The sequence below is a fragment of the Mesoplodon bidens genome (genome assembly GCF_964165515.1).
Source record: "Mesoplodon bidens genome assembly, chromosome: 13".
Lineage (NCBI taxonomy): Eukaryota > Metazoa > Chordata > Mammalia > Artiodactyla > Ziphiidae > Mesoplodon > Mesoplodon bidens.
This window is the reverse complement of record NC_138169.1, coordinates 35016245-35039586: the sequence shown is the minus strand read 5'-3', so window position 1 is coordinate 35039586 and position 23342 is coordinate 35016245. Positions and strand designations below refer to the sequence as shown.

The window sequence follows — 23342 nt, the reverse complement described above, 5'->3', positions numbered from 1 at the left end:
TCTTTTCCATCCCAACTTATTTTTTCTCCCAGATTACCTATCTCAATTGGAGATACTGACATGCATCCAATTTTTCAAACCATAAATTGGTCTTCATTTCTACTCTTCTCTTTCCTGACAACCAAGTCATTCAACCTCCAAGCCTAGGCAATTCTATATATTTTAAACACGTTTTTTCCTTTTGAATGGGTAAAGAAGATGTGGTACATATATATAAGGGAATATTACTCAGCCATAAAAAGGAACGAAACTGGGTCATTTGTAGAGATGTGGATGGACCTAGAGTCTATCACACAGAGTGAAGTAAGCCAGAAAGAGAAAAACAAATACTGTATATTAATGCATATATGTGGAATCTAGAAAAATGGTACAGATGAACCTATTTGTAGGGCAGGAATAGAGACGTAGATGTAGAGAATGGACATGTGGACACGGTGGGGAAGGGGAGGATGGGATGAACTGGGAGATTAGGTTTGACATAAATACACTACTATGTGTAAAATAGCTAGCTAGTGGGAACCTGCTGTATAGCACAGGGAGCTCAGCTCTGTGCTCTGTGATGACCTAGATGGGTGGGATGGGGGATGGGGTGGGAGGGAGGTCCAAGAGGGAGGGGATATATGCATACATATAGCTGATTCACTTCATGGTACAGCAGAAACTAACACAACATTGTAAAGCATTTATACTCCAATAAAAATAAAAAATAAAAATTCTTACCATCAGCATCCCTCCTCTCTCCCACTATGGTAAGAAATCCTTGAGGATAGAAGTTGTATTTCTCAACTTTGTATGCCCAGTCTTTAACAGAGTGCCTGACATGTAGTTAGTGCTCACAAGTATTTGATTTAAAAATTATATTATGTACAACAAAAGGCAAAAAAATGCATGCAACATGTTAATTGCAAATGTGTAAAATGTATGTATTTACATATAGATTTACATTAGATGTATTTACATTGGAAAGATGTCTTCAAGTGATATGAAGAATTGGCATTTTAGTGTAAGTTTAAGTGAATATTAAACATTCTAAATTTTAAAAAAGCAGCAAATATATAACACATAGGCAAAGAGGAATCTAGATCCAATAGTTTAAAATAGTTTAAAATGGCTTAAAATAGACTAACATAGTTTAAATAGTCTGAATAGTCAAATAGTTTAAAATAATCTAACAAACACAGAAATTGATGCCCTTTTAGTCCATCTCCACATGGAAGAAGTCTCCAGGACCACTGAATGCGTACATTGATCTCATTTAGCTGATATGCTCTGGGCAGATAATTTCACACACTTTTCATACAATGTTTCAAAAATGATTAGGTTAAAAAAACATATCACAGATGAGGTGGTAGATTCTGTGGCAGGTGCCATAATGGCTCGCCAAAGATGCCCACGTTTTAAGCCAGGGAAACTGCGACAATGTTACCTTACATGGCAAAAGGGACTTTGCAGAGGTGATTAAGTTAATGATTTTGAGATGGGAGATTATCCTGGATTGTCCAGATGAACCCAATGTGATTACAGGGGCCTTTGTAAGTGAAAGAGGGAGGCAGGAAAGTCAGAGAAGACGACGTGACCACAGAAGCAGAGATCAGAGTGATGTGACTGCCGGCTCCGAAGATGAAGGGGGAGCCAGGCGTCAAGGAATACAGGCAGCCTCTAGAAGCTGGAAAATTGGCAAGAAAATGCATTTTCCCTTAGAGCCTCCAGAAGGGACACAGCCCTGCTGATATTATGATTTTAGCTCAGTGAGACCCATTTCAGTCTTCTGATCCCCAGAGCTGTAAGATAATAAATTTGTGTTTAAGCCACTAGATTTGCAGTTACTTGTTATAGCAGCAAGAGGAAACGAGTACAGATGCTATAGGATTTCACTTCCTCAAAAGCCTGACTAAATGAAATTGTGTCCTCTAACGGTAACTTCTGCAGTGTCTCTTAAATCTGCTGCCTTGTTTCAGTTCATGTTGGTACCACCATGTTTTCACACTTAATAGTAATAATAATAGCATTTATTGAGGGGGCTTCCCTGGTGGCGCAGTGGTTGAGAATCCGCCTGCTGATGCAGGGGACACGGGTTCGTGCCCCAGTCCGGGAGGATCCCACATGCCGCGGAGCGACTGAACCCGTGTGCCACAACTACTGAGCCTGCACTCTAGAGCCCACGAGCCACAACTATTGAGACCACGTGCCACAACTACTGAAGCCCGCGCACCTAGAGCCCGTGCTCTGCAACAAGAGAGGCCACCGCAATGAGAAGCCTGCGCAATGCAAAAAGAGTAGCCCCTGCTCTCCGCAACTAGAGAAAGCCCACACACAGCAATGAAGACCCAACACAGCCATAAATAAATAAATAAATAAATTCATTAAAAAAAAGAAGAGGGGTGTTATGTCTATGTTACCATAATAAAATAAAATTAAAAAGTCAAAGAAGAGTTTACTCCTGGCTGAAGGCAGAAAAGGAAGTCAGAAAGTTGTGGCAGAGAGAGTCAGAGGGATTCAAAGCACGATCAAAGGTTCGATACGACGTTTGTTGGCTTGCAGATGAAAGGACCTCAGTTGTACAGCCGCAGGGAACTGAATTCCGCTATCTGCCTAAATTCATTTGGAAGTAGAATCTTTCACAGAGCCTGCAGATGAGAGCCCAGCGCGGCTGATATCTTCATTTCAGCCTTGGAAGGCCTTGAGCACGCCACTCAGCTGAGCTAGACCGTGCCCAGACTTCTGATCCATGGAGATGTTTACCTTTCTAAACTCCTCTCCCACAAGACTCTGAATTGAGCTGGCTGGTGAAATAGCTACTATGATGTTGTGAATTCTATTTCTTCTTCTCTCCCTCTCTCTGGGCCTTTCCTCTCTCCTGCCTGTGATCCATCCATCCAACCATCCATCAATCCACTCACCCACCCACCCACTTGCCTATTAATTCATCCATCCATCCACCCACTCACCTATCCACCCACCCATCCATCACCCATCCGTCCATCCATCCATCCATCCATACGTAAATGGTGTTTGTTAGGTATTAAGTCAGACATGGGAGATACAGAGTTAAATTACTGAGAGATTAGTAAAAATGGGCAAAAGCTAAGAGAAATCCCTACCAATATGCTTCCAAAGAAATGATACCAAAGCTTCAGAGACATAGTGTTTCAAATACGGAAACCTTTCTTCTTTATCTTCTCTTACCTAAACCCCAGGTTGGAATTTTTCTTCCTATCAACCTCCATATTCCTTGTTCAGGTACCTCCATACTACTTCTTACTTTGCCTTGTATTCTATGTATCTAACCACCCAGTGTCCCACTAGACTACAAACTCTCTAAGAGTACGAGCTATTTTACAAATCTTTGAATTCCCCTCTCCTCTGAGCTTCAGCCCTTGTACACAGCAGAACCTCACTTTTTGTTACTTGAATTGATTACTCAGGAAGAGCTCCTTTATGATAAATCCTATTACACCCTTTACTTTGTAACAGGATCTCCAAGTTCCAACACAGGCTCTATCTATTTCAGGTAATAGGCATCCATAATAATAATTCTTTAAAAATGGCCCATTCCTCAAAGTATTCTAAGGTTGTAACCCAAAAGGCTTTTCTAATGAGATGTTACAAGGAAGAAGGAAAGTCATCAACTTTAAGTTTTTAAGGAAAAAGCTAATTTCAAAAATTGTTTTCTTGAAATATGGTTGGTTTACAATGTTGTGTTAGTTTCAGGTGTACAGTAAAGTGATTCAATTATATCTATCTATCTAGTCTTTTTTTACATTGTCTTCCACTTTAGGTTATTACAAGATATTGAGTATTATATCCCTGTGCTATACACTAGGTCCTTGTTTGTTATCAATTTTACATATGGTAGTGTGTATATTTTAATCCCAAGCTCTTAATTTATCCCTTTCTCCCTGTCCCCTTTGGTAACCATAAGTTTTCTTTCTATCTCTGTGAGTCTATTTCTGTTTTATAAATATGTTCGTTTGTATCCTTTTTTAAGATTCCACATATAAGAGATATCATATATTTGTCTTTGTCTGGCTTACTTCACTTAGTATGATCATCTCTAGGTCCATCCATGTTGCTGCAAATGACATTATTTCATTCTTTTTTATGGCTGAGTAATATTCCATTGTATATATGTACCACATCTTCTTTATCCATTCATCTGTGGATGGACATTTAGGTTGCTTCCATGTCTTGGCTATTGTTAATAGTGCTGCAATGAACATTGGGGTGTGTGTATTTTTTTGAATTATGTTTTTCTCCAGATATATGCCCAGGAGTGGGATTGCTGGATCATCTGGGGAAAAAGCTACCTAATTTTAAGGATATCATAATTTAAACTTGTTAGTAGCCCTTTATGTTTTTGGGGGACATGCTAAAAGCTAAGGACTTTTCTCCAGAGCAGGATGAACACAGACAACCCCCTCCTTAATGTGTTAAATTCAGGAGTTCACGACCCCCTAGAGTCCATTCTTGGGGACTACATGTCGTATCTGTACCCAGTCGCAGGCTAAGAGCACTTGAATTAGGTGGATAGGTGTGCCCTGACTTCCTGCATCTGAGTTCTCCTCCACCCCATCCAACGGTCTTCTCAAGGTAGGATTACTTCCAAAGTCAGTCAGATGTGCAAGCTCGTCACTTCTGCTTCCGGGCAGCCCCGGCACTATAAGTAACCTTCCCGAGATGCTCCAGGCCTGGAAACCCTCTTCCTCTGAGGGTCTGTATTAGGGAGCCCTGGCTTGTAAGCTTTTCTAGAAAGGCCTTTTCTGGAAAGCAAGCTTTCCAACTGGCCTGCCACCAATGGCATTTTTCTGGCTTGTGGGGCTGAAGCAATCTCTTTCTAGGCCTCAAAGTTGGCCAAAGAATACTTGGTTTCAGAGAACAACGTGAGCAAATACGGCTTTTGACGTTTGGAAAGTAAACAAATGTGGCCAGACGGCACGGTTTTGGTAATACCAGTTACGTTAAAACAGAAGACTACAACGTACGTGCTGGTTATTATTCCATGAGATTACTGCCTCTTATCTAAGCAGGTGACTCTTCTTTCCAACTCAGAACGGTGTGCTAAGTCTCTTATTGACACCCATCCATTGGTACATTGATTTTTTCCATGGGCAGCAGGAAGGTGCCCACTCTCCTCAGTGAACAGGGCTGAAGTAAACACTGCCCCCCAAATAACCCATAATGAATACTCCAAGGGCCTCTCTAGAAAGCTCTTGCCGTTTGATCAAAGGCAGGAGAAGGTGAGGGATGCAGGAGTGCCTCAGGTAACCTGCAAATGGTACCTGTTGTCGGGGGGAGGGGGTCCCGTCTGATTGGCACCAGCCGTGCGGCTGGCTGTAGCAGATAACACCATGCATCGCCAACTTCTGAATCCATTGGCACCCAGTGGCAGCTCCCAGAGGTGCCACAACATTGTAATTTACAAATCAATGTGAGTAGGAGAAAATTTTGGCAGCCCTCTTTCATAAATGAGAATCACAGGTGAGGAGAGCTTCGGACCAAAGCTCAGAGTGTGAATGGAAGTGCTGTGCTGGGTACTGCCTGGGCAGCACATGGTTAGTCAGGTACAAAAGGCAGAGTGGGAGCTGAGCAGGCTCCTTGGAGGGGCCAGCACCAGGGCGGATGGGAAGAGCCAGGGAAACACTGCATGTTCTGTGCCCAGAGCAAGGCCCCAGGCGTGGAAAATACTGATAAATGGTGGGTAAGAATCTGGGCAAAATCCCAGGCTAGTTCTTGTGTTTCTAGTCAAAAATTAGTTGTGCTTTTTGAACGCTAGGTACTTTAAAGAATTTACTCTTCACAATAACTCAGAAAGATATTTTTCTAAAGGAAGAACTAGAAGATATGAGTGGTGAAGTGGTTTATTTGATGCCATGTCGTGAGCAGGTGGTGGAAAACAGGCATTCCCACGTCAGCCCTCACTCTCACCAGGGCACCGCCTGGTTCTGACACCTCTGAGTGCTGGGACATCACAACACGATGTTACCTTCTTGGGGCAAAGCCCCAATCTAGTAGAACTCAATATATTAAAATAGACAAGAAGCAACTAGAACCACGCAGTCCAATAGCACTTTCTGTAGTGATGGGCAGGTTTTATATCTTTGTTGTTCAATATGGTAAACACCAGTCACATGTGACTACTGAGCATTAGAAATGTGGCTATGGTGACCGAGGGGCTGAATCTTTCCTCTTATTTAACTTTAATTAATGTAAATTTAAATAGCCACACGTGGGTGGTGGCTACCATATTGCACAGCACTATGTGCTGAGACTATTTGATTTGAAAGGAACCCTGGGGGCCACCTGCCCTCATTTCCCCAAATAGGGAAATTTCCTTCGCTCTGTCCCTGACATGTTCAGCCAGCCTCTCGTTACATATTTTTAATAACGAGAGGTCTTCACCTTACTTGGGATCTGATGCCTTTGTTAGGAAATATCTTCCTACCTAACAGTTGCCCCCTCAGGGGTATGAGCTGGGGATACAGTTGGGTTTTGGTGTGATAAACCCATCTGTTATTCCCTGGGGTTATCTCGCGATTTGCTGTCCCTCTGCTCTTCTCGTGCCTGTGAACATCTCAGTTCCCTGGGGGCACAGTGTGGTGCTGTCCCCCACAGAATCCAGGCGGTCCCATCCTACCGGCCTGCTGCTGGACGAGCACACGATGCTACGTGAACGCAAGGATGGTTTCCCCACAGCAGGTTTGCTGTCTGCCCAGATTTTTTCTCAGGGCCTGGGCAGCCCCACTGCCCCCGGGGCCAGAAGCCTGGTTGTCAGGCTCAGCCTGGCTGTTGTCTGATGCCTCCCATGTCCTTCTGGGGTGTCTGGACCTGCTCTTTCTCATCCTCACCATTGCTTGTCCTTAGAGATGTTGCACAGAGAGTTAAACTGTTTGTGCTTGGCCTCCAGACTAGACTATATCCTCCATCTTTGGGAAACTTGAGTGTTTTAGAAAAAAAATATTCCATATCATCTTATCAACTAGAGACTCAATCCTGTCCTCCATTTACTTACCGTCTCCAGCTGGGTGGTCATTACCCCGTCTGTTCTGTTCCTTTCCCCACACTGGTCTTTCCCTTTCCCACTTTTATGTAGTCACCTCTCCCAGAGTTCAGTGTGGGTCAAACAGGTGCTAAATAAATCTTGGTTGGATGAAAGATGTTGAGAAGGCTGTCCTTGTAAATGATTTAACAGAATTTTTCATTATACACTCATGATCTAGATAACGCGAAGAGACTACATATTATGACAGTTGGGTGAAATCATCGCTGGTTGACTCTAAGAAATACAGTGTTCAAAAACATCAATGAGATGAAACTGGCATGGTTTAATTTTAGTGAACTCTTTCATTTCTTAGTTACTTACATGTCCCTGTGAAGTGAATAATTAACATTTCCTTCTTATGCATGGGGATATTTTATAAAATATTGAACCAAGAGAAAGTGGAGGCTGTGGAAACATTAAGACTGTATCCATTACTTTAAATGAACTTCATCTGGGCTTAAGCAAAGGGGGAGGGCATTAAATAAGGGCTTGCTAGAACACTGAATTCTCTGTGATGAGATACATGTACATGAGGAAACGTCCAAAATGAGCTGAAAAGTAGGATACTAAGGACTCCATGACTTCCAAATTCATAACTGAGTATGGCACCTTTTATCCTGATGGATTACAAAAGCCTGAGTGTTCTGTGTTATCTATTATAGAAATTTAGTTTAAACTCTGCTAACATTCCCTAACAGCACTATTTATTGGATATCTGTAGCCCCCGGCCACCTTCAACTGATACACATGAGATCTCTGCACTGGGTATTAATTACATGGCTTACTTGATTCTGTTATATAAGTAATTAAGAAGCATTCTAAAGGGTGACCTTTAAGGAAACATATCTTTTCCTTTGGACCTGTGATAATTTTAACAAATAGTAAGGTTTGTGAACTTCCCAAATATTTAGTTAACAATTTGGGATGTGTGGAGCTCATGCACCCAGCAGACTTCTGGCTCAAAACATGCCTTGGAGATAACTATCTGGTCTCCCCGAAGGACAAAAGTATAAAGTCACACTGTTATAGAGAAATTGGGTTTGGGGATTCCTCGTTTCCTTCCTCACCATTTCAGCGAAGTTAATTCTTGTAGAAGAAAACATCCCCAAATTAATACAAGCAAAGGATATTAAATGGGCAGACAGTTCTAATTGGGACATAACCTTATGGTGTTTTAACAATGTTATAACTACAATCAGGTTGGCAGTCTCAAGGGATAAACTGTATCGTTTCTCATTGAAAAAAAATAAGCACAACAGCTTTGAGTGATGGTTCTTTCATAGACTGAGATGTAATTTTCCAGTTATATGGAATAATATTGTTCTACTCCAATTTACATTATACATCTGACTTTGCAAATGAATCTCATATGTTACTTTCTAACATGGCCACTTTCCAAACTACACCTAATCACAGAGGTAGAATCTGTTTTTTAATTATAGTTAATCATTTAAAAATTGTCATTAAAATAAATTCTCACTGAGAAACAATTCGTCAGGAAAAGATCAGAGGGAATATTTACCAAGCAGAGGGAGCATGGTACGATGGGAAGTGAATAGATTGTGGAATCAGACAGATCAAGGTTTAAATCTCCATTCTGTCACTTACCAGCAGTATAATCTTGGGCAAGTTAATTACCTCCATTTTGTATAAAATGAGGGTATGAACCACTACCTTAGTAACTTTCAGAAATAGGGACAATATATGTTAAGCATAGGCCTATTGAAATTTCTCAGTAAATTATAGTCCTTCTTTTTCTCCCTTTTTTCTCCTTCATCATTGACTTATTATCATTGCCATAGTTCATTATCCCATGTAAGTACATCAAGCATGTGCTGAAGACGGGGAAGTGTTCAGTATGGTGTACGGGCTGAGCACTGGCCTGGGGCTGAAAGGTCTGCCTGTTCGTAGAAAAGTCAGTCCCTCTCTCTGGGTCACAGCTGAGGAAAAGGAATGAAGGTGACATAGGAACTTGTCTGTTGGAGTCAAGAAGTGCTTTCATACTGTGAGCCAATCAGGAACTCTTGGCACCCATGCTCAGTTGTCGTTTTCAGGAAAGACAGGGCAGCTGGACTGCAGCCTGGGAGAGCTGCCAATTAAATTTACCAAGCCTGGGACAGTTAACTGACATCTTTTGGACTTCATCAGGGTTTTCTGATTTTTCTGACTTGTCAAGAGTTGGTTTATCAAGAGTGGATACAGATTCCCCTCCTCTGCCCCATCCTGGTCCCTCCCATCCCTGCGTCTCCTCCCCCCCACCAATCATTAAACTCTTCCTTAGCTAAGATCCGCTTAAGGTATGGGCAACAAATTTCAAACTGTGCTTTGGAAGCCCCCCGCTTCAGGGACACTTGGATGCAGGGCAGTGGATGGGAGTGTAGGGGATTTGGATTTGAATTCTCCTAGTCTTGCTTCAGTGTTAGTACTGCAGTCATCTCTTGGTATCCAGGGATGCTCAAGTCCCTTCTTTGAAATGGTGCAGTATTTGCATATAACCTATGCACATCTTCGTGTACTTTAAATCATCTCTAGATTACTTATAATACCTAATACAGTGTAAATGCTCTGAAAATAGTTGTAAATGCAATGGAAATGCTATGGAAATAGTTGCTGGCACAAGGCAAATTTAAGCTTCCTTTTTGGAACTTTCTGAAATTTATTTATTTTTCTAATATTTTCCTTTTGCGGAACCCATGGATACAGAGTGGGGACTACTTTATGTTTAATATATTCTGCTTTATATGAACAAGGAGTTCCGTGGTTAAAAATGTCAAAAGCACTGAGCTAACTGTCCTTTGAAGTTCTTTCCCATACTTGTGTTGACTGTGCGTGTTCAGTTCACAAAGAGGAAAGCCTTAACGAGATGTACTTTCTAGAAACCTTAGCAACAGACTAAACCAAAACCACATTAGACCCAGTGCCTAGAGTGGAAAAAGCAGGGAGCAGGGCTGGTGGCAGAACTTCTTGAGTAGACAGAACACCAAGATCAATGATGATCTCATGCTCCATGATTGAGGACCGCTAACAGGTGGGGTGAGAGGACCGAGGAAGACACCCACACCCCTCTCTACAACCGAAGAGCCAAGGGAATGCTGGTTAATCTCTCCAGGCCTCAGTTTCCTCAGCTGTAAACATGGTTTTGGGACAGTTTCCAAATTATATAATATAATTATATAATTCCAAATTATATAATAAAATAGCTAAGCCCAATTCTCCTTTGCTCAGTAAGGTGTGGAGGAAGGGAAGGAGTATAATTAATGTCATGTGTCTGACTTCTAAGGGTCATTTCAGTGAGGTCAGGGAAGGCTGGTATTATGGCCTTGCCTAGCTGAGTGCAGTCTTCCAGGGAGTTCCGTGACACCACCCTGGGAGATCTGGGGGTGCTGATGATGGGTGACATGGGAGACAGAGAAACTCTCCATAAGCAAGGCCAGTTTGGAGGAGGAACGTGGAAGTAGTTTCACATTTCCTATCACAGAATAGCCACAGGAATTGGTCACCTAGATTTACCAATAGAATCTAAGAAAAAGCTGTTGGCTTTGGGATTTTTTTTTTAAAGCAGCGTGAAAGTCAAAATAAATGTTTTTAAAGAAGCAGGAAAGCTCATATGAGACATTTTTGATTGATTGTTCAGTTCATGAAATCAGCTGGCATGAAATAAAATGTTTCTTTTTCTGGGCAGTGATTGCCTAAGTCAAATATGGCAAAGGGACCCACACAATCATTGTTGGCCAGTAGATCGGATTTTTCAAAGCGTCACCGCACAGCCCTCATAGAGAGTTCTTGTTTCTAGTGGATTTGTTCACCTCCTTTGTGAAAGCCTTAGAGAGAAGGCAGCAAGCAGGAAAAGCAGCTATTTATAGGCGTTTTTGACTAAAAGTGTCTGCTCAGCGTGCCATGAAATACTTCCAAGTGGTGGGAGAACAGGAAACAATCTCAAATCAACGAGAAGCCTGGAGGAGTGTGATGGGGGGAAGATTTTACAGGGGAATCATTTTCAGAAAGCTCAGGTTCATTTGCAAACAAATGACAGTTACTTGCACTGACACCCCCTGAGTTACCGAAAAGCCAGCTGAACTTCTACTAGTTAGGAGAGAAGAAGAAGAAGAAAAAAAAAGATGAATTATCCAAGGATTACAAGTAGTCGGGATCCTTTAAGGGACTTAAAAGGGGCGTCTCTCTGTATGTATTTACTTCTGGGGCCGCCAGTCAGACTGATGCCTGTAGTACAACCTGGGCCAGCAGGTGGCCTGTGATGGAGCTGGTGTCTGAGAATGAACAGGAGTGATCAGGGACTTTAGACACGAGCAAAAAAGAGTGATGGACAAGGACCTATTGTTATCTGCCAGCAACGGTGGAAGAACTCCCACGCATTGAAGCTACCTTGGTAGAAACACTCAACAGAGACCCAAGAAAGGAGGTGAGTGGATAGAGTCCCCTTGTACACAAGCCCCATAGCTGTTGCTCTTAATTAGACTTGCCCTGTGGACTTACCAAAGCTGCCTGGAATAAGGCAGCAGGTCTTGACAGACTTAAGATCTGAAAACAAAAGCAGGTTTTGTCTAAACACACACGAAAGCTTGAGGAGGCCAGAAAAATTGTGTTCCATTAGCAAATACCGAGCCATGGGGGAAACCTGACCCACAGAAGCTGAGCTATCAAAAGACTGACCCTTTGTGATCTTTTCATCTGCAGACAAAAGCTTTATGTGTTTAGTTGGCACATGGGGTGAGGAAGCCTTAAATCTACATTGTGATGAAGACTTGTCATCCGACATGGGGAGACTGCTTTCCTTTCCCAGAATCGGATATGTTCAGGCTAACCTTGGTGTAACGAAAGTTCGACCAAGCAAAATGTAACAGAAAAAGTGGTATATGAAACACGGGAAGAAGCAGTGAAGCACGCTAACATGTGAGGATTTGTAAACTCAAAACATTTCACATTATAGTTTTTACTTCTTTCCCAAATTTGAAATGAAATATTTTTCTGAGACCTTAACAAACACAAGAGTCATATCATTATGCCCATTTTGCAGATATAGAAATGGAAGTACTAAGTAGAGGGAGCCCAGGGTCATGTGGGAGGTCAGTAGTGATAGTAAAGCCAATGTTTTCATCTGTTAGACTCTACTGCCCCCTTCAGTAAATACAATTATGAATCTAGTCTGATAGCTCCCTAACATCAGGTTCACGTATGGTCCTTAGATTGATCTCTGTACTGGACTCATCCCAGACCTACAGAATCAGAATCTCTTGGATCAATGCCATAAATCCTCATTTTATAGACACCGTCAAGGTGGTTCTTGCACACACAAAGTTAAGGAACTATTGCCCTAAATATGCAATGATAGAGCAAGTGGCCACGTACATGTATGACTATACATGCAGACAAATGTAGTATCATTGTGCTCATTTTTACCCACATGGATGCCACTATATAACGTTTCATACAGCATTTTCAACTTTAGAGCTAGATCTTCTATTTTCTCACTTTTGAATTTCAAAAGCAATGACCAAGAGATCAACCTGTAGCCCTTGATGTCTCCTATGCATTATTTGTTTCACATTTTCTAGACTTACCCTGATTTAATATATTTGTTCCCATTATCCCAATATAGCATGTCCTATGTGTCACATATTACACACACACACACACGCACACACACATATTGCTTTGAAAAATATGGTTACAGCTATGTTAATAATTTTTATCCTAGGAAAGTGAGGTAAGAGGTGAGAGGAGCTGGCTGCCAAGATAGTGGAAGATGCCAGAAAGAAGCATGTCATCCTCACAGTCCAGTCCCAGGGCTCTGAGTGTAATGCCTAGAGATTACACACCCGAACTTGGAACAGTTCTGCTCACTTTGTCCTCCGTTGGTACAGGGTTTCCTCATAATAAAACCATTGGGATGCGGGAGGGATCGACAGGGATAACAGGAGAAACACACCCATTTCTTTTACTTAGAAGTTAAAAATCGTACCCTGCCATTTGTAACCCCAGAATTACGAACTTCAGGTCATTATTTAGTTAACAACTGTCTTCATCTCTTGTGAACCTTTTAAACCAAAACCATGCTTCAAATCTCATTTTCAGATCCATTCTTTGCCTCCTTGTACCTTGACCCCACTGCCTTAAATGGATGGAGTAAGAAAGGATGAGTTAGTCTTTGAAAAGAACCTTAAAAGTTTTCATAGATGTGGAAGACATAGTGGGAAAAAGAACAGGGCTGTAGCTGGGCAGTTAGTGTGCTAGTCTCAGCCTGCTACTGATGAGATGACTCATCTTTGTCAGTCAAGGTATTTCCTTAGGGTTTATTTTTCCCACTTTTAGAGAGAGTAGGTTGGACTAAATAATCTCAAACAATTGTTCTGTAAGGGGATTATTAGGTGAGAAATAGGTAGGTGGAAAGATGCTACGCCCACCTTCCAGGGAAGAGTTTGTGAATGAGAAGGTATAGTGCGGATGGCCTTGCAATGAGGAGGCTCAGGAACGCTAAAACCATCATTTTTCTGAAAAACAGAAAATAAAGTCTGCCTGCTTCTTTCGTTACACACCTTAAAGTTTTAGAGACTTGGAGAGTAAAATCAGCCAGGAGGTTGACAATCCTGCAAGTATATAATTAACAGTGGTTAAAAAAAACGAGAGGGACAGAAGTCATTTCCTTTCATTGTTGTTGGATGTCTCTTTGTATGAAAGGGATTTATCCTTACACTAAGGAAGCAGGACCCCCCTAGCTGGTTTATACTAGTGGTCTGAGATTTAAAATAATCACTTTAAAAGCAAGGCAAGGGGGCTTCCCTGGTGGCGCAGTGGTTGAGAGTCCGCCTGCCGAGGCAGGGGACACGGGTTTGTGCCCCGGTCCGGGAGGATCCCGCATGCTGCGGAGCGGCTGGGCCCGTGAGCCGTGGCCGCTGGGCCTGCGCGTCCGGAGCCTGTGCTCCGCAACGGGAGGGGCCGCAACAGTGAGAGGCCCGCGTACCGGAAAAAAAAAAAAAAAAAAAAGCAAGGCAAGGTGTTTTTTTAGCAGGATCTATGAAAAGTCTGTTTCCCCACTTTATAGTCATTCTTCTTTCGTGGGCTTTGGGAAATGGTACGATTGAAATAGATCTTACGTCATGAATCCGAGATCAAAGAAAGCATAAGTATAAATGCATATTTTAGAAGTATGGGTACAGGAATGCCTATGCAGAGGTAACGTGTATATATGGACCTAGACACATGCGTACAAAATGCAGTAACTCTACACTCCACATAACTCTGCTTCCTAGACAGCTCTGTGATAGCACAAGCCTGAATTTTGTAGGAAGTTTCCAAATTCTGGGAGAACAAGTAGAAGCTCCAACTGATAGAGAAGAGTGGCAATGTACATGAAAGAAAAGGTATACTTACCTGGAAAGCCCATTTTGTGAGTGTAATTAGAAGTCTATTTTAGAAATGGAAACAAGGCAGGGAATATTGCCAACCTTTAACAGATGGAAAAAACCAATTTTTTTTTTTTTTACAAGATAATAGTTTATATTCTTAAACTTAAAAGATCAGAGAACCAGAAGAGGTCATTCCTTGGTCATATGAGTGTTCCCCAAGAAATAAAAGTGTTAAACAAAAGAAGTAAGAAATTGGTCACGGCAAATGAAGGAATGAGCTGGTAGGCATCTCCTTACACTCTATTCCCTCCTTTACCTTTGCTAATTGTTTAACAGTAATTAGCTCTTTATCTTTACCTTTTAGTTACAAACAGGATTGGGCTGAAGGAGAATAAATCATTCACTGAAAAAAAATTAAAGCTCCCCTCTTACTGTTGTTTCTGTCCAAGAATTTATTAAAACACTTAAATATGCATTTACAAAAATTGAGTAAAACGATTTTTCCCTGTGTCCTAATGTGTTCCAAATGGCAGTTACTAGGGACACAGCCTGATGGTTGGGGATGAGGCAAGATGGTTTTGAGAAGCAGATAAGTGAACCGTTGATGTGAAGTCCCGAATGCATGTTAATTTTGTCCGACAGGAAAACTTATGGATTCAAAACTTCAAGTGAGTAACATAAATCATAGTAAGGTCTTATAACTCCTTATGGATTTCAGTAATAGTAACCTGATTTGACCTGAAAAGGCCAAGTTTTTTTTTCTCTACCAAGCTATCCTGGCAAATGACAGAAAAAAATCTGACTGTTCAGAGGTACTAACTACAGTTTGAACCATATGAAGTTTCTGATTTCAGCTGTTTGGAACAATAAAGATGGAATTTTCCCATGATTCAACTCACCAATGAGCACAGTAATGCCCCAAGAGAGGTTGTTGCTTTTGAACCTAAAACTAAAATGGTAAAAAAACCTAGTCTAACCACTGAGTCAAAGCCTGCTGGCCATACTGCATATATATTTTAGTGACCCCTATAAAACCATAAGCAAAAAACCAATGTGTTCTACCATTCACACATCACTGTTTGTGTTAGGTCATGTAGAGGCATGATCTCAAATGGACCAGAGATTATGGATGAATGCTTCTTTACTGAACGGTAAATATTTACCCTGGGCTCTTGTATTTAATTTTCTACCAAGCAAACTGTCCTCTAAGGAGAATGGAGAAAGAGGAGATAAAGTCCACTGGCCACTAAGTGATCCAAAGCTGGTTTTTCTTTCTTGCTCTGTGCTAAGCAATGCTCTACCTTCCATTAGTAGACTGGGCTCTGTGGGATCTGAAAGTCTGTGCCATGAAACCTTTGACTGTGGCTAACCAAGCACTTTTGGTATAGCTGAAAATGTCTTTAGCATGATGAAACTGCAGACCAAGAATAATAAAGTTTAACAACTTTCAGGAAAGATTTTTGATCTTTCTTTTACTACCACTGACTCTTTCTGGACCCCTGCTTTCTCAGAATATTTTGCCAATTGTCTCCCCTGCCCAATACTGGGATATGAGTAACAGAGAGAATTATAGAGAATCAGAGAGAGAATTACCAGAATCACCGATTCTACATTCAAAGTAGGATCAGGTAGAAGTAACCTCATTTTTCTATCAAGAAAGAGGGACATCTCTACTAAGATCAGGGAAAAAATAGGGAGAAGATTGTACAAGCCAAATAGGAAATATATTCAAGAATCTTGACACTTTTTGCTGGATTATTAAGACAATTTAAATTGAAAATAAAGAAAATCGTTAATGTGGTTAACTTTTTTTTTTTTTTAAAAGGCAGCAAGGAAACATCACAGTAACCAAAGTCACTAGCAGAACTGCTCAGCACTGTCACACATTTCACATAAAGTAGTTTTTTTTAAACTGACTTAACATAATTTAAATTGTTCTAAAATAAGAGGAAGGAAAACCTCAGCTGGGGAAAGAAAACCCCACTGGGCAAAGGCTGACATAATCTTGAACAAAATTTTGAAAAACAGTTGTACCTGCATTGAAAAAATAACTCTGGGTTCATGCTTGTTATGAATGATTCTTCAGTGACCTTTTGTGGAGTCTTATTTAACCAACAGGGAAAAAAAGCCACAAGAAAATCCACAAAAACCCCAACCATCCAGAAATTTTACTTTTGCAAAGGAACAGTAAGCATTCAGGATTCTTGTCATGGAAAACAATGGATCACATTTCAACCATTAAGACGCACAATGTCCTCTCATGGCATCTAGCACCTTAGATCCTCTGTCAATTAAAGATTTTATGCAGCCTCTTGCAGACACAGATACCTGTGTAGGTATCTGATGTCTCTACCTGTTTTCTTATCATCTGTACACACATCAGATTTTAGCCCTTTCAGTTGTGCTAGCCATTATTTAGAGAAAAAATAAAATAACAAAAACTCCCCCCCCCAAAAAAAAACCCTCCCACCTAAACAAACAACACACTATCACCAAATACAAAGTAATAAAAGAGTTGTACTCAAACCTGGTCAGTCCTTCCATTTCTTGAAACTTGCACACAAACTGAAGAAACCCACTCAGCCTTAAAAAGGTCGATCATTTTGCTCTCCTAAAATTTCATCTCTGAGGGTGCTTGCTTTCTTGTCCGTCTTGTGCGCGCGCTCTCTCTCTCCCTCTCTTTCCCTCTCTCTCTGTGTCTCTCTCTCTCTCTCTCTACTTTTACCGAAGAGCTTTGTTTCCCTTTTCCTGTGTCTGCTGCTGGATGAATGCAAAATACACGGATTTGAAGGGATTTTTTTTTTTTAAGGCTAACAGTTGGAAATCTAAAATCTTGCTCTTCTGAATAGCTTATTATGCCAGTCACTCAACACTCATTTTACATAAAGAGGCATATACAAAACCAAGAATCCTGCTTTCTTAAAGCGAAAACAAATCAACAACCAAAACTCCCTTTACTCCTTTGACCCCCTTCCTATTTTATTTATTTAACGATTAGCACTTACCCTGAGATGTGCCATAAATGCTCTATTCCAAATATACAAAAGCCAACCACATCTCAACTGAGAATTAAACAGTTTTAATGTCTTCAAATCCATGTCTCTGCTCCAAATCCTGATACAGACAGTCACTGGCAGCCGTACAGTAGTTCTAAACAGCAGACATCTGATTCTTGACATTTAAAAATAACAATATTGGGAAAAAAAAGGGAGTCTTTTTAAAATTAACTACAAACAGCTTGTGAGGAAGCACATCTCACCAATTGACTGTATTAACTGGAACTTGCAATGATTTCAAGCTACAGTATTTTATTTTTAAATCAATGTCAGACGGAGACCCAATATCTACAGACCTCTCATTTTCTATATAATCGTGGCAATGGCCTAAGTTAAATGATCTCTAAGTGATAATTCTACAAAGAGCAGATCAGAACTTTTTAGTATTTAGAATTCCATTATTGGTGAATATTAACCTATGCTCAGTCAAATTAAATTAAAGGGACATTCCAGCCATTCCATTGCTCATCTGAGATGGGTCACATTTCACGGACATGCATTCTTAACTGTGTGCACCCAGAGGAGGTCAAATGAATGCATACATTTGCTACAGAATAAAACAAATATTAAAATGAAAAAAATGCATTTATTTCTATTTCTGAAGCACATTATAGACTCAGATCCACAGTCAAGTTTTAGCTCTCCCAATGACTATCCATGAGTTCTTGGACAAATGATTTCATGGGTACTAAATGAGCTGTTGTATGATTTCTGGAACATAATAGGTATATAGTATATGTCACTTACTCCCTCTGTTTTATATTTGGAATGGGTAGGGATCAGGCAAGTAAATGGAGAAATCCAGGCTTTGAAGGCAGACAAATCAGGTTTGACTCTCTGTGTTGCCATGTACTAGCGGTGTATCCTTGGGCAAGTGACTTAATCTAATTTACTAAATCTCAGTTTCTTCAACTATAAAATACCTCATAGAGTTTCAGAGAGCAAATTAGATAACAATGGAAAAGCATCTACTTTAAGCATGTATTAAATGGTAGCTCCAGGCTTTACAACTCTTGAAAATGTCTCTAATTAGTGCTCTGCATATGTAACTTAGGAGTTTGAAGATGTGGACTGAGATCCCAGGCCTTCTTGACCAAGTGCCTTACTTTATAGTAGAAGAAGGAGACCCGGAGAGCTGAAATGATGGTTCTAAGCCCTATCATTAGTGAGTGATCACCAACTAGTTAGCGGCAAATAGGAACAAAAACATAGACCCTCTTATTTAAAGTTCAATGCTTTGTCCACTAGACTTTGTGACATTGGAATCAAACACATTTGTACATCCAGTTTCAATATTAGTTGATAATTAAAGCAATACAACTGGAAAAAAAAAAAAAGAACCTATTTGTTCCAGAATTTGCTTCTAAGAATGAGCTTATAAATGAAATTATTCTATAGGAGCTGACAGGGACTGGCTAAACCTATCTTCCTAAGGGGAGCTTCTGCAGGACATAGATTCTCCCTTCCCTATAAAGCAAGAAGAGAGCTGGAAGGACGTCCAGTTCTTAGGAGTTTCCCATCTCCTCTCTCCCCTTGTGAATGTCCAGCTTCTTCTTCCCTTTCTTTATATGAGCTCTTCATCTCAGCGCACTGGTTGGGAAGAACACACTGCTCTACATTTAGTTTAGTTATTAAACATACTATGTCCCCACTTTGAAATATAGGATTTTTTTTTTCAGTTTGAAAGTCTTGCACAGAATAGGTGCTCAATAAATGTCAATGTTTGCTAAAGAAGACATGACTTGGAGTTCAGTGTTAAAGGAGATATGACTTGGAGCTCAGTTTATATTTCAAGTGTTGAACTAGCTTGTCTTAGAGTTAATTATTGCTCAATGAAGAACAGAAAATATTACATATTTTTCAGTCTTTCAATAACTCCGGAATTAAAGACAAAGGTGCTTCTGGTATCAAGTCAGATTAGCTATTACTCTCGGGAGGAAGGGAAGGAAATGGGATTGAGGAGGGTACCTGTGTGAGCCATTGTAATTAATGTTTTATTTCTCTAGCTGGGTGATATATAAATGGGTATTTATTTTTTTCTTGATATCTTTCTGTAAGCCTCAAATATTTCATTAAAAAAAACTAGCTTAAGTGGGAAGCAGCCTCATAGCACAGGGAGATCAGCTTGGTGCTTTGTGACCACCTAGAGGGGTGGGATAGGGAGGTGGGAGGGAGATGCAAGAGAGAGGGGATATGGGGATATATGTATACGTATAGCTGATTTACTTTGTTATACATCAGAAACTAACAACATTGTAAAGCAATTATACTCCAATAAAGATGTTAAAAAAAAACAGTAGCTTAAAAGAAGGCAAACAATTTGAAAATAGAATTTCCAAATCTTTATGAGATCCAATAATGCTACTATACTAAATCCTATACTTAAATCTTCAAGTTTTCATTCTTATTTTACTGAAGAACTTGAATAATAATGTTTACTTTAAAGATTTGTTTTCCTCCTTGCTCACCATTTCATGTCCTTGATTCTGGAGTTGTGCTGGGGTGTTTTGGAAAGAGCTATTTTGCATCAGATAGATCTAAGTCTAAATCTCAGTTCTACAACTTACTGGCCACATAGCATTACGTCACTTGATATTTTCTAAGCCTTGGTTTCCTCTCTTGCAAAAACTGAGAGTTATTACCTGTAGCTCTCAGGACTATTATGAGGATTAAATGAAATAACAAATGTGAAAATGTTTGCTACAGTATCTGGTACATAGTGGATTTTCAGTTAATATCATTTTCCTTCTTCCTTTCCTTATCCTCCCACTTTTCACCACTACTTGAGCTTTTAACTTCAAAAAGGTTATGAAAAGGAAAGGAAAATGAACTTAAGGTAGGAAGCAGGCAATTATGCTAGTATCATGAAAGCATTTTGTTACTACAAAGGCTGGTCCTAGATCCATGTACAGTATCCTTTTAAATTAGATATTTCTTATCCAGTCTCATCACTACTTATTAAAGTTCAAGTTTTTCTAAAAATTGAATTTGTTTTGTTTTTGCCACTAGTCACAAAACCTTCATAGACAAAAATGTATCCTAGGTTTTCTATCTCATTACACATCCTTTCTTCAAGACATATTTTATCAAAATACTTTATTCTCAACAGTGGATGAGATTTATGTGCTTAAAGAATTGCTAAAGCTTTCAGTTGTAACCCTTGTAATGGTCTTTTCTGTAAGTTAAGAGACTTGGGTTCTGGTCCTACCTCTGCCACATACTAACAGTATGACCCTCTAGGCCTTTACCTTTCTTTGAGTCTAGTTTTTTACATGTTAAATGAATGAAGAGGTTGGATTAGATGATCCCTTTAGCTCTGAAATTCTGTTAGTGGTTCTTGATGACTTAATTAACACATGTAACAACCTTATAGTAAATTAAACGATGCCACCTTCGGTAGGAAATACTGTGTTGTTTGTGAAAACTATCCACACAATAGGGGCCTCTTCTGAACTCTGGGAATGGGCTCTGGCACTGTCCCTGTCCAGTGACTGCCATTGACTGTCCAGTGACTGGAATATTTTCAGGGCTTGGTGGAGGCATTCCCAAGGGAGTCAGCTTTGTCAGAAGAAATCCAAAGAGAGCAACAAGATGAATGTCTTGGTGGAAGACTTTTTTCCTTGCATTTATTCTTAAGAGTGGGAAATGATTATGTCATGATTTTATAGTTCAGTAAAACCTTTTTTAAAAAGATGAGGATAGCAAGGGAGGGCAGAGAAAGACACTTTGAAAAGGAAAAATATAAGGATCCCTCTTATGGAAGGCTGTGACTTGGGAAAAATGACAATACTAGAAGGAGGAGGTAGGGAAGAAAAAGACTCTTCCCCTGATATTATTATCCAGGTGAAATCTGTTTTAAGTGGATTGGAGGGCAGTAGGAAAAATAGGAGACCGTAGAAGGGGAGGAGTGGCCTTGGGTCTGTACGTGTGTGGGATTTACATTCTGACACTAATTGTATTTTATTGTGCAGATGCTTCCCCTTCTTTTCCTCCTCTTCCCTGTTGTCCTGGGTCTCTGGAGCTGTGCCTGTCAGGTCCCCAAACTGGCTCCATCTCCACCTCCTCAGGGCGTAGGGTATCACCCCGACTCCCTGTGCTCTGGGGGGTGGGAACTTGGGTGGGAGTGTGACTAGTGTTGGTGGTGGTATGAAAATTTCAATGGTGAAGATGTAGATTGATTTTTCCAAACTAATAGCTTCAGGCAGAATTTAAAATAATAATAATAATTTTAAAAAATGAATAGATCTAATTAAACTCTTTCCAGAATTCCAAAGATCATTGTTGACTTTTGTAGAAAGGTGGATTTATTTTAAAATTCTGTGTAAACGCCCCTTTTCTCTCCTCCCTATCCCACGATCCTTCAGACAAAAGAGGAACACAAAACATTACTAACTCCTTGCCTTTAGGTAGGCGTGCTTTTCAAAGCACTTTTATATCTAGTATCTCAAGATAACTGGATGAGGTTGCTAGCAGGCTTGTTTCCTGATAGGAGCCCTCAGCCCCAGAAATGCTAAGTAATTCGCTCAGGTTCATATAGGCAATTCATAGTAAAGCCAACACTAGGACCCAGGAGGAAATACCACACAATCAGCAGGTACAACATCTAAGCATCCATCCCTCCACATAAATGGTACCTGAAGGTACTGGCAGGAACGTTCCTGTTGACACGACTCTGACTTCACCAAGGCCTGGTCCATGTTAACCGAGGCTTTCTGGTAAACCTCTCGGGCTCGACTCACGGTCAGTGTGGAGGACCAGGCGCTCTTCTTCAGCAGCGGTGCGTCTAGGGTGACAGGCAGGTTGGCACAGGTGGAGCACTTGACATCGTTATTACTCCGGGAGGCCTTCACAGCCTGCTCGCTGATGGTGTTGTAGGCCTCCATGAAGTACTGTGAGGCCGAGCGGTCGGGGCACCGGCCCATGGTCATCACGCCCGAGGGGGTGTGGTAGATGCACATGTCGCCGTCGAGGTTGTCTTCGGAGCTCCACCAGCCCGGGGAAGCGTTGGTGCGGGGCTTGGGCTCGGGGCGGCGCTCCTTGCTCTTGCTGCGCTTGCCGTACCTCACGGTCTGCGTCTCGTCGGGGCTGGCCTTGCCCCCGTTGACGCTGCCCTTGGACGGCCCCTCCAGGGAGTGCGATTTGGTGAAGAGTTTCTGGACCGAGTGGACCAGGTGGCGGATGCGGCCGGGGCTGTCGCTGCGGTGCTCCACGGCCGTGCGCTTGTACTGCAGTGTGTGGTAGCCATCCCTGTTGAGAGGCAGCTGCCTCTCAAACTGGTCCAGAAGGTTGGCGGGGATGCGGTTGGCCTTGGTGGCCAGGGTGCGAGGCACCAGGGCGCACTCGTCCTTCAGCTCCTGATGCGAGGTGTAGTGCCGGCGCGGGAAGGTGCTGCTGGCCAGCGGGTCGCTGAAGGGGCCCACGCACTCGGCCTGGAAGGAGGTACGCTGAGTGTAGTAGGGGTGGTCGGCCGGGTGGTGCTCCACCGGGCTCAGCAGGTATGGCTTGCGGTCTGCGTGGTGCGACAGCGAGTCACAGGCCGAATCGCAGGTGACTCCGTGGTGATGGCTGCGGCTGCCCGATAACCCTTTCATTGCTGATGGGGCGCAACCACGGGGGTCATGGACACCCGGTGGTTAGGTTCCAGACCCGTCTCCCACAAGGACCTGGGGGAATGAAGGAGAGGGGGACCATGGTTAACGCTTCACTTGGTCAATAGATATTGCTCTCTTTCCACGTGGGTCTGCTGCTGAGTTGGTTTTCTGGCAGAACTCATGACTCTCCCTAAAAGCAGCTTTAATGCATTGTTGGAAAAGCCCTGTTACCTCTGTAGGCCAGGAAAGCCCATGCCAGTTCTATAGGAGAGACAGGAGGGGTGAAAGCTAG

General features: G+C 41.5%; 1 protein-coding gene across 13 annotated transcripts in view; it reads right to left on the bottom strand.

Moving 5' to 3' along the window:
* Positions 1 to 23068, bottom strand: part of DLGAP1 (DLG associated protein 1) — a gene marked incomplete at its 5' end in the record, with an annotated part of 323664 nt that extends 300596 nt beyond the window's left edge. For 5 of the 13 annotated variants that reach the window (XM_081253130.1, XM_081253132.1, XM_081253133.1 and 2 more), the window contains one exon: positions 17409 to 17501. In XM_081253130.1, the coding sequence (XP_081109256.1) occupies positions 17409 to 17501 (93 nt within the window). Of the gene's footprint in view, positions 1 to 16930; positions 17100 to 17408; positions 17502 to 22093 lie in introns of those variants that run through there. The other 8 variants (XM_081253131.1, XM_081253134.1, XM_081253135.1 and 5 more) reach the window with 4 other exon arrangements.
* Between the last annotated feature and the right edge of the window lie 274 nt (positions 23069 to 23342).